The sequence below is a fragment of the Telopea speciosissima genome, chromosome 4 (genome assembly GCF_018873765.1).
Source record: "Telopea speciosissima isolate NSW1024214 ecotype Mountain lineage chromosome 4, Tspe_v1, whole genome shotgun sequence".
In the NCBI taxonomy this organism is placed as follows: Eukaryota; Viridiplantae; Streptophyta; class Magnoliopsida; order Proteales; family Proteaceae; genus Telopea; species Telopea speciosissima.
Window position 1 is genome coordinate 48,994,318 of NC_057919.1, and position 12,440 is coordinate 49,006,757.

General features: G+C 39.6%; 1 protein-coding gene across 7 annotated transcripts in view; it reads left to right on the forward strand.

Annotated features, from left to right (window-relative positions):
- Positions 1–12,440, forward strand: part of LOC122658736 (HBS1-like protein) — a 70,170-nt gene that overhangs the window by 25,054 nt on the left and 32,676 nt on the right. For 4 of the 7 annotated variants that reach the window (XR_006332487.1, XM_043853829.1, XM_043853824.1 and 1 more), the window contains exons 3-5: positions 3,727–3,885; positions 4,038–4,265; positions 4,459–4,536. Coding sequence is in view for 6 of the 7 variants with exons in the window: in XM_043853829.1 (XP_043709764.1) it covers positions 3,727–3,885; positions 4,038–4,265; positions 4,459–4,536 (465 nt within the window). In the remaining variant the exon portion in view is untranslated. The remainder of the gene's footprint in view (positions 1–3,726; positions 3,886–4,037; positions 4,266–4,458; positions 4,537–12,440) is intronic. The other 3 variants (XM_043853826.1, XM_043853825.1, XM_043853827.1) reach the window with 3 other exon arrangements.

Here is a 12,440-nt window from a genome sequence, read left to right on the forward strand (position 1 = left end):
CCTAGGGTCATTTTAGGTCTGTGGTCTGCCCCAAGCTCTTTTAGTTCCTTCAATCTGAATCAAATCACTCCTTTATACTGCAGTAGCCAAAAGCCTCCATTAAACATTGCCATGCCACCTCAAACCACTTTCTTGTAGCTACTCTAAAATCAGCTCTAATATGATCATTCCTTACTATATCCTTTCTAGTTTTGCCACACATCCAGCTCAACATCCTCATCGCAACTACATTGAGTTTCTCTATATGATGCTTCTTAACTGCCCGACATTCTGCTCCATACATCATAGCTGGTCGTATGACTGTCCTATAAAATTTTCCTTCAAGTTTTAAAGGAATACGTTGATCTCACGACACTCCGGACGCACCTCTCCACTTCATCAATCCTTTTTTAATTCCATGTGAAAATTATCCTCTATATCACCTTCTTTATTTATGCTTTAGGCCTTGTTTGTTTGCTGGAAAAAAATGGGGTGGGAAAATAGGGGTGGGAGAATTTTATACTTTTCCATAAAATTCCAAAAGTTGTTGCTGTTTGGATACCAGGGTGGGAGAATTGAAGGGACAAGAATGCTTAATCTAAGGGGGGTTGCCTGCCTAGGTGGCAGCCCATTTCTTCCACCCCACCCCTCCCCAAAGTCCCATCATTTAGGATGGAACTTAGAGGGGAAAAAGAAAATTGATATTTTAATATGTGGGGCCCACAATTCCCATCCTTCCCTTCCCTTTCCTTTCTTGTTCCCTCACCTCATTAGAGATGGGTCCTACCTTTTTTACTATTCCACCCCTTTTTTTCTTGCAAACAAACAGGCCCTTAAGGAATACGTTGATCACGCCATCCTATAAATTTTTCTTTCAAGTTTTATGCCTCTATAGTTGTTGTAGCTCTGAATATCACCTTTATTTTTGTAAATTAAAACCACACTGCTTTTCCTCCATTCATCTGTCATTTTTCTTGTGCTCCTAATCTTATTAAACAGCCAAGATAAATCACAGATTCCTAAGCTCTTCCATACTTCGATTGGGACCTTATTCGAGTCTGATGCCTTGCCTACTTTCATCCTCCTCAAAACTTCTTTTACTTCAAAAACCTTAATTTCGTATATATCTACAATATGTGGTGTCTTGATGGGTAAATGCAGTCTTCCAGGACACTATTACTCAAAATGTCTTCATTTTGTAGGCTGTAAAAATAATCTTTCCATCTCTCCTTAATGTCCTCATCCCTTATTAGTACTTTACCATCTTCACTTTTAATACATCTAACATTGTCGAGATCTCTACTTTTCCTTTCAGTCATTTTAGCTACCTTATAGATAGCTTTTCCCCCTTCCTTTGTGCTCAGAATGTTTTAAAGATATTCACGTAATGCGGATCCAGGTTTCCGAAACCCTATTCGGATCACTTATGGACCCACCCGATTGAACAAAAGTCGAGCAATAAAAGGGCAATGGCAATTTCGTAATAACCAGAATTTTTTTAATGGTTAAATTGGTAGGTAAAGAAGATAGGACCCAAATTAGATTTATTGAATGAGGTAGACTTGGAAGGGTATGTAAATTAAGGACAAACTAGAATAAAGGAACATGAGAAGGGCAATTATGGAAAGTGGTAATAAAAGAAAAGCAACATGGATTCATGGGGAGAAGGGAAAATTCTACAAGGGAAAAGGATAACAAAACCAATTATAGCTAAAAGACAAAAAAAAACCAGAACTAAGAGATAAAGGAAGGGTATTTCTGGAAATATAGATATTGGAATTAAATAAGAAACTCACTTTTATGAGGTTGTCTTCAACCTCACGATGGAACAAAGTAGGCTTGAGAAAACCCAGTTCGAAAGGACAATGGCAGTAATTTTGGAAGAGCTTCCACACGGCAAGCCCAAACAAATCAAGATTCTGTTATGCAAACCAAAGCTCTATGAGGTTCAACTGTTATCCTGATGATACAGGGTTAATTCATCAAGCAAAACTTCTCTGTAATCAGATCTGGCGAACTCTGTAGTTACAGGTTTCTTCCAAAGTTCAAATCTCAGAGCAGGGAAAGCTTTGGGGTATGACTATGAAGCTTTCAGGTAAGGATCGCCCAGGGTAGGGTTACCTTCGATACAAATCTCAAGGAGAAAGAGAAGAGAGTGGAGAGATAATGAAAGCCCAAAACAGGACCTGCTGTTACTGCCAGAAACAGGGGAGAAACCAGAAACGAAGAAGAAGAATAAGAAATGTATGAGAGAGGGGGGGGGGATATGGTCACACAACCTTGTTGTACCAACCTGGTAACAAACAAATCAAAATTCAATTTATCAAATCTCTTTCCATTATTGGGTTACATCTCTATTTATAAAACCCAGAAAATAAAGACTCTTAATTGCTTACTAAGATTGAAAATTAAATTCCTAAATCAACTCTACTATTAATTAACATATTAAAAGTTAAAACTAAAGTATGAAAAGGACTCTACCACTAAATGGTCTATTTAAAATAAAAGATCACAAGATAAAATCCCAGCTAATAAAAAAGTCTAAGTAATTAAATATCCTACTAGACCTAAAAACCCATGGACCCGGTTCATTTTCACATGGATACCCAAATGGGTTTGGGTCAGTCCAAGACAGTGCACCTGCATCATCATGTTTCTTCATCCCTTCCTTTTCCCATAATCTTCTTAGCTTCATTTTTGACAAATTTAATACCTTTTTAGATCGTCTATATCTGTAGTCCTTTGCCATGTCTTAGAATTAGCTTTCTTAGACTCAATGGCTGTTTGAAGCTCATCATCCCACCACCAAGTCTCCCTAGAGGAATGATGTTTTCCTTTCGATTCGCTTAAGACATCTTTATCAACCTTCTTAATACTAGTAGTCATCTCATTCCACATCATATTGGTGTCTCCCTCAAAGTCCCACTTTCCTTGTTTGACCACTTCATTTGTAAATGATTTCAAGATGTCTCTTTTTAAGCTCCACCACCTTATCCTAGGGCAAATAAACTCACCTCTCTTACAATTCTGCATAATGAGGCATATATCTATAATCACTAATCTATGTTGTGTGGTTAGGCTCTTCCTTGGTATAATCTTATAGTCCTTACATAACAATCTATTGGACCTTTTAGTTAGGAAGAAATTTATTTGGTTTATAATATAATATAAACTGGTGAAATTACTAAAATATTTTGAAATAAATAAAAGTATTGCGATTTGCGATAAGGACATTATTTATATGTTCATGGAAATTTAAACTAAATAATATTGAAACTGATTGACTTATATGAAAAAACAAGTGAACTGAAAATAGTATAATTAATATTGGAAAAAGAACACTGCCTGGTCGTGGGCCCTGCGCCCAGACACCAAAGCACGTAAAATTACTGCTATATTCCCTGTGAAATAAGCAATCCCATCCATGTTGATGCCCCTGTGATGCAACCAGGCAGCGATATCTTGCCCAATTAGTATTTATGAAGTTATGTTAAAAATTGGATTTATAGTAAACTTGAAGAAACCAATTAAATCACATAAATGATATTTTTAAGGAATTTTTGAAATTGTTAAATGTCATATGATGACTGAAGCATATTATAACACAGTCAAAATTTTCAGAAATACATCTCGTCGTTGCATGGTAAGTTATGCTTTGGGTGAATACTCTATGTTCTCTCTCTTGTATGATTCATCTTAATATTTACATCTCATTATACTAGTTTACTATCATTGAACTTGCTGCAGTAGGAGAAGTACTTGAGGAAGAGCAAGAAGTTATCAAGCCTGGGACCTGGCGATGCTCTATTTGCACTTATGATAATGATGAAAGCATGCCCTTCTGTGATATATGCGAGGTTTTCAGGGAGCCTGTCAGCATTTGTAACAGTGGCAATAAGAGAACAGGCAAGTGTTATGGTGTTCAAACTATTATGATTTTGATGGTTTATAATTTATATACTTTAGTTTATTGAGTAAAGGTATATCATGACTTGAATTTTATCCGGCTGTGCTTCATATTTATTGCCTCTTTCATAGAATCGAGCTCTTTCATGCAGTTCACATGTGCAAAGAGTCTGGAGCATCCGTTATGGCCAAGTCTCTTTTTGCCTCATTGTCTCGTCAGACGCAGAAAATGGCCATAACCGTTCAGAGACAGAATGATGATTTTGTGAGGAAAGAGAAAAATAACGTCTGCAGGATTGAGAATACCCAAGGAGATTTTTATGATTTTCATAATGCTTTTAAGCCTCCACCTTGCAATTACCCTGTCAATATAGGTCTGCGTATGATCTGAATGGGGTGTTAACTTATAGAGAAAAAATACATTTAAAATTATCTTGTATTAATTGACATATTCTTCCACTGTTCTATGCAATTACTTCTAAGTTACTTTTTCTTAACTTTTTTGCTTTCAAATTCTGCTTGGGTTTCTTGGAGGCCACTCAGTTTCTAAACCTTACTTCTTGATGATAACAGCTCCTTTCAAGTTTGATTGCCCATCTCCAGATGATTTGGTGTCTCATGGAAAACAATCTTCCAAGGCGGTCTCAAAAGGTACCAGTTAGTAATGGCATTTTGTATCTGTGTATGTTATATTGATGTCAATTAACCATGTTGTTAGCATAGTTGTCATGGCGTCCTGGCACTGGAGAGGGTTGCATGGCGACCCTCTTTGATTTTTTCTTCCTGTCTCTCTTTCCCTCTTCGATTTCTTCTTCCTGTCTTCGATTTCTTCTTCCCTCTTCGATTTCTTCTTTCCCTCTTCAATTTCTTTCGATTTCTTTCCCTCTTCGATTTCTTCTTCCTGTATTCTTTCCCTCTTCGATTTCTTCTTCGATTTCTGAATTTTCTTCTTAAAACTTGAGAAACAATAGAGAAAAAATAAAACATGGCTTGAGTATACATCTATTAACACATTAACAATAGAGAAAATAAAAAATAAAACATGGTCGACATGCTCGCCATGGCAACGCCATGGCGGGCGACATGTCGATATATCGACGTGACACCCCTCCACCGACTTGGATCGCCGTGACGCCTTGACAACTATGGTTGTTAGGCAAGGTCAGTTCTTGAATGCATTATCTATGAAAAAGGGTTTCATGCCCACTATGTTTTCTAATGGTGTTTGTTCATTGAATTTGTTTTTCTGGTTGACATGGAAAGTTTCAAACAGGTTCTGTTGCTGCTTGAGAAAACAGTAGAAATGTATTCTTAACAAAATATAGATTAGTCTCTATCCATAATAGACGAGGTTCAAAAATTGTCTCATCTCTCTTGTTTATATGAAGGACATTACAAAATACTGTAGTTGTGTCTTCAGCTTTGTTCAGCTCAGGTACTCAATAAGTGCTAATGTCTAGAAATAGGAAGGGAAGTTAATTATAGGGGCAACTTTTAGAATGTTTCATAACCCTGGCAAAGATCTGAAATGAAGGTACAAAATCAGTGAATGAAATTCTAGCCAGTCCACTATCAACACCTGTTAATAGCAATTTTTTAGTTTGCATCATTACTTTGATATGGGTTAGTGCTAATGATAATTTCTTGACTCTCTCTAGGGTTGGCACTATGATGCAATCTGGGAATCCAAAAACCCAGTTCGGATTGCTTATGGACCCAAGCCCACCCAATCTACAGAAAACCAAGAAAAGGGGAATGACAATTTTGTAAATAAAAAAAGGGAGAGAGAACGCTACCTGATTGTGTGCGGTGCGTGGCTCCTGTGTCTAGACACAGGGCCATGCAAAATGACTGCCGTGCCCTTGGGATTTCCACCTTTCAATGGGGGTGCAGCAGTCATTTCGCATGGCTCTGGTCTAGGCGCAGGAGCTGTGCACTGCACGTGACCAGGTAGCATCCTTTTTCCATAAAATAATTTTAAAAGGGTTATTTGGTAGACAAAGATGGACTGGGATACAAAAGAAATTAGTATTTAAAAGGGAAGGGTAGATAGGCAATAAAATAAGTTAAGGACCGAAATAGAATTAGTGATAAGGGGAGAGGGTATTTTGAGACAGGAGAAGATATGGTGACAAATAAAAATAATGTCTCCTTCAACCTTCGACCAGCATACCCAGGCGGGAAGAAGAGAAAGCTTTCGAACGAGAGAACTCTCTCGTTTGGGCATCAATGGACCTGAAATTTTAGAACTAGGATTCCAATCCACTACTCTCTAAAACCCATACAAAGGTTCAAAACAGCAACACTGGAAAGAACCTCTGAAATCAGACCAGGAGATAATCTCAGATTCAGGTCTGCTTGAGGACTCAATTCTCACAACTGGTTGAGGTGTAGGGTTAGGGTGATGCAGGAGCACCACAACCTAAAAGGGCCAGCACAAGAGGCCAGATCAAGAAAACTCAGCACTGGCCCATGGCTTAGCTTGGCCAGGCCATTCTCAGCCTTGCCGTGTACCCATTTGGGCATCCAAGACCCAGCCAACACTCCTTAAAAGCTGACTGTTCAATTTGTGCCTTTCTAGTTTGTCTTTTCATGTTCCTAGGTAATATTAATTAGTCTTTTAGTTTTCCTAGTTAAGTAGTAATTGTTTGATTGTAGTTTTCAATGTCTTGGGAACAGTTTTCCATGTCTAGGAATTGTTATATATGTATGGGGAATTCCAAACAGGTTTGGGAATTCTAAGAACTATAATGTTTTTTTTGTTGCACTCAAGACTTCTACCTCTATAATGCAAATCCTGGCTGCTCTCAAAGGCACCCATTAAATTGTACAGAATCCAGAATATTGTGAAAATCTTCTCTTTGAGGACTTACTTGAGAGAATCAAGTGTGCTTAGGTGGGACGCCTATGGCTGGGCAACTAGTGGGACTCTAGGCAGCCACCTATCTATCTTCATCTTCAAGTATCATCATCACCATCATCCTCATCATCTCCATCATTCATTTTCTTAACCATTGCAGGGATTTTATTTTAGATCCGGATTGTTAGAAGTATATGTTGAAGGGTAAAAAAGGACAGACCCCTCTCGGGATTAGCGTCAGACAATCTGGCGCTAATACCGAGAGGGCTTCCCCTCCTCCCTTTTTAGTTCCATTTTTGCCGATGTAAAGTGCTCTCTATAAGTAACGATTTCTGGCCTCTCTCAAAGCTAAGAGAGTCCAGCCTTTCTCTCACTCTTTTCTCCTCTCCTCTCCTTCTATTTCTTTTCTATGTACATGGTATCAGAGCTCATCTGATCAAGAAGGGCAAGCTTCCACCTCCTCTTTCACCCCCTTTCTTTTTTCTATAACCTAAAGAAGAAGGTGGGATAAACTCTATCAGATTTTGAAGACCCTAAATGGATCCTCTCTGCCGTAGTGGGTAGTTTACCCCATTTTTGATGCCTTGAAGGTGTTTGACAGATTGCAGCAATGGTTTAGAGACATCGTTTCCTCTCTATATCAGGTTCGATGTCCTTTATAATGCTTTATGGTTGATTGGGATGTATTTCTGGAATATTTTGGTGCTTTTTCATTGCTGTAAATCTACTCTTTTGGGATGAATGTGCTGCTGGATACAGCTTGACATAGATATCGATTTCTTAATCGATTTTTTGGACTGTTTTTGGTCATTTTGCTTGTGTTGAGCTGCTGTTATGTTGTTTGAGCTACTGTTATGATATCGGTTGCTTGTGTTGGCTGCTGTTATGCTATTGAAGTGTTCTTTGGACTACTGCTTTACTATCGGATTGCTCCTATTGGACTGGTCTACTGTTTGAAGGCCTTTATGTGTTGATAAGCTACTGTTTAATGCTTATTCTGGATTAAGCACTAGTCATAGTTCGAGAACTCGTGAGATCTCGGCAAGTTTCTTGGTTTTTTGAGAAACCGAGACTAGATGGGATATGATACAAAAAAGTACAAGATCTCGGCGAAATCTCAGATCTCGGGTTGGCCCATGGAAATGATCCATCTTCTATGTAATTACTTATCTAACTCGATAGAACTCGACATATCTCGGCGAGATCTCGGATCTCGGGTTGACCCATGGAAATGACCCATCTACTATGTATTTACTTACCTAACTCGACAGAACTCTTATATGCTTGTTGTGAAGCACTATATGCAACATTACAGCAACACTTTGTCATGGGAAGACTATGTGACACTAGTGGGGACTGAATACTTGATGCAAAGTCATTTTATGTGATGATAGTTGTAACACTGTTAAACAGTTTGATGTATCACTTTAACATTTCTAATTCTTATTTAAGTTGTTTAGCTATTAATTGAATGTTTTGCTTGCTTTCTATTACTAAATTATGTGTAGAGTAGGGTGTTTTAGTACGTCATCGCCTACCAACCTATGGTCCGAATTGAAACACATATTTGGACTTTGTTTTTGCAAAATCTGATACTGCCATTGTGTTTAAATGGCCTAAAATAGGATGAATACCAAGTTTCAGACCCAAATTAGGTCTAAAACCCACCGAGTTGAGGCTTCGAGTCGAAAAAAAAAATGCACCAACTCGGTGAGATCTCGACTTGACTTGATTTTTCCAAGGGCCGAGTTGGTACCGAGACCTGAGTTTAGTACCTTGGCACTAGTTGGTTGCTCTGTTATGCACTTTCGGGTGCTTCTTTGAAGATTGAGTGTTGGTTGCATTGGCTTGAGGGCTATTATTGTTGGAGTCCTCTTTGGTGGTAATTATGGGAGAGACATCAAAGGACACAAAGGCTGTGCCCGAGGTTGTATCCTCATCCTCAAATTTTCTGACCTTTAAGAAGCTAGAAGGGAGTCAGAATTTTCAGCAATGGCACAAGATTGTGACCTTGGTTCTCACAGGAAGGGGTGAGAAACATTACTTGACTGGAAAGAAACCTGCTACCATGGATGATGATGTTTGGGAGGGGCTGCGGATGCTCGTATCTTGGGTCAGATGTTAAATTCCATGGATAGTAATATTCTAGACCTTGTGACCCATATTGCCTCTATCAAAGATCTATGGGATTATCTGGTTGTTTTATACTCTGGACACAACAACCTCTCCAGGATTTATGAACTCTCCCAAGAGTTTTATCGAGTTGATAGGAAGGGTCGACCCTTGACCCAACACTTTGCTGATTTCAAAAGGATGTATGAGGAATTGTATGCTTTGCTGCCCATTACTTTTGATGTTATCCAGATGCAGCAACAGCGTGAGCAACTCGCAGTTATGAGCTTCTTGGGCAGTTTGGGCCTTGATTTTGACTCAGTACGGTCTCAAATTCTTGGAGGTGTTATAGTTCCATCTCTTGCAGATACTTTTTCTCGAGTTCTTCGTGTGTCTCGTGAGTCGTGACACCACTTGAGTTTCTTTTGGTGATAGTTCTGCTCTTGTGAGTAGTGGCCGTAGTAGGGGTCGTCAACCTGCCAAGTTCCCTCCTGCTGCACCTTTTGTTAGTACCAATGACTTAATCTGAGAAGTTAGAGAAATCTGGTCCGCCAAGGACTTGCCATCATTGTGGCAAATCTGGTCACATTCAGCGCTATTGTTTGAAGCTACATGGTAAACCTCCACAGTCCAAGATAGCTAACACTGCCAGTGTTGACCCTGCAGCCCCACTTATACCTGTTGAGGAACGTCGTGTGACTTTGACTATGACAAAGGAGGAATATGCTCGCTACAGCCAGAGCAAGGCTGCTCAGGACATTTCTTCCACTGCTACTTTTGTCCAGAAAGGTAATGCCACTGCGTGTCTCTTTACTTCTAGGCCCTGGATTATTGATTCAGGGGCCTCAGACCATATGTCTGGCATCTCAGGTATCTTTTCCTTCTTACAACCTTCTCATTCGAGTACCAGTGCACTTAGAGGCACTGGTACTGTTCAGCCCACTTCTTCCTTATCTCTTTCTTCTATCTTGTATTTGCCTAAATTTCCTTTTAATCTCTTGTTTGTTAGCCAACTTACCAATGCCTACAACTGTTCCATAACATTTTTTTCCTGATTCTTGTGTCTTTCAGGATTTGCAGACAAAGAGGACAATTGGTAGAGGTAGGGTCTTGAGGGGGCTCTATCTTCTTGAGGACACATCTTCTGTTGCTTGTTCGGGCACCGCTACCCCTTATCAGCTTCATTGTCGCCTTGGTCATCTGTCTTTACAGAGTTTGCAAAAATTGTTTCCTAGTTTGCGTTCTCTTTTAGTTTTAGATTGTGAGTCGTGTCAGTTTGGCAAACTCCACCGTGTGAGTTATCCCCCTCGTGTTAACAAACGGGCCTTACATCCCTTTTCTTTGGTTCGCTCAGATGTATGGGGTCCTTGTTGTCAAGGTTCTAAAACTCGGGTCTCGGTGGCATCTCGGCCCAGCCAAAAACTAAGATGAGTCGAGATCTCGGCGAGTTACTGCATTTTTTTTTTTTTACTCGGACCCCCAACTCGATGGGTTTTACACATATTTTGGGTCTGAAACTTGGTATTCAGCCTATTTCAGGCCATTTAAACACAATGGCATGCCCAGATTTCCCAAAAAACAAGTCCAAATATGAGTTTCACTTTGGACCATAGGTTGGTAGGCGATGAGTCGTGCTAAAACAACCTACTCTACACATAATTTAGTAATACGTAGCAAATTAGCAATCAAAACATTCAAATTAGTACATATCAATCAAAACATTCAAATAAAAATTACATTACATCAATGTTCTCTGAATTTGTTACATAAAATGTGATCGAGTAATAAATTCATCCCCATATTGATACACAAAAAATTCCCATGTCATAGAATTGCTGAAGTGTTGCGCATAGTGTGACACAACCTCCATATAAGTGTTGTCATCAACATATACCAACCTCCCTATCTTAGGGTACATGGGAGGCTGTTGGTATGAGGTGTAAGATCCACTGCTACTGTCATATTGAGTTTGAGGCATGTATGGCTGGTTTGGGATTGGGAATATGGACCAACCTCCTTATCTTAGGGTACATGGGAGGCTGTTGGTATGAGGTGTAAGATCCACTGCTATTGTCATATTGAGTTTGAGGCATGTATAGCTTATTTTATAAAATGGGTTAGATGGGTGAAATGGGGTGAAAAAATGGTCAAAACCCATATCCAAACCCGGTACCGAGATCTCAGTGAGATTGTATTTTTATAACGTAAAAAATCAGAAAAAAATCTTCAAAATAGGACTCAGATGCATGGGTCGAGACGATACCGAGATCTCGCCGAGAAAGTGTAATTTTATAATGCATATGGCATCTCGACTCGAGTTTTTGAAAAACCGAGAAATGATCTCGCCGAGATCTCGTGTGTTCTCGAACCATGCTTGTTGTGTGTCTTCCAAGTTGGGTGTTACATATTTTGTTACTTTTGTTGATGACTGCTCTCGTATGATTTGGTTGTACTTAACATAGTTGTCACAACGGTTAGGCGACCCAAGGTGTTGGAGAGGGTAAAAAAAAAGGTGACACCAAGTAGGCGACCAAGGCGTCCAAGGCGCCCGCCTAGGTGACCAAGGCGCCGAAGTCGACCAAAGTGCCTGGACGCCTAGGCGGTGCTTAGGCGACGCCATGACAATTATGGTACTTAATGAAAAGTCATTCTGAAATGTTCTCTATTTTTTCTTCATTTATTGCTGAAATTAAGAATCAATTTGGCTCTTATATTAAGGTGTTGTGTAGTGATAATGCACGGGAGTATTTTTCTGCCCCTTTTCTGATTTTATGAGTGCTCGTGGGATCATTCATCAGTCTTCCTGTTTTTACACACCCCAACAAAATGGTGTGGTTGAATGGAAGAACCGTCACTTGATGGAAGTGACTTGGTCCTTTCTCTTTGAAATGAAATTGGACAAGTCTTTTTGGACTAATGCAATGTTAACTGCTTGTTATCTTTTCAATTGAATGCCCTCTTCTATCCTAGGTGGGGGCATTCCTCATGCTTTGCTCTTCCCTTCCGACTCTTTATTCCCCTTGCCCTCATGGGTCTTTGGGTGTGTTTGCTTTATTCGGACCATACTCCTGGTTTGTCGAAGTTAGATCCCAAGGCTATTAAATGCATTTTTGTGGGATATTCTCGTGTCCAGAAGGGGTATCGTTGTTATTCTCCTGTGGTTCGCAAGTGTTTTATTACTACTAATGTTTTTTTCTTTGAGTCTCCAACTTATGTGCATGAGTCTGTTGAGGATCTTCCTCTTTGTGTTATTCAGCCTCCTGTGCATCCTCTTATTGCTCCATCTCCTGTGCAGCCTCCTGTGCAACCTCGTGTTCGGCCTCCAATCATTCATGTTTATCATCATGAACCTCGTCAAAGGGAAGAAGTTGCTGCCCCTATTGATGCTCCGCCTGCTGCCACGTCTTTGCCGTCTGTGGATCTTACCCCTGATCCTATCTTTTCTGATTTGGATCAGCCCATTGCACATCCGAAAGGTACCCGTCAGTATGTTAAACACCCAATTTCTTTTCATGTTTCTTATTCTAGTTTATCTTCTACCTTTCAAGCCTGTCTTTCCACTATTGCTTCTCATCCTATTCCT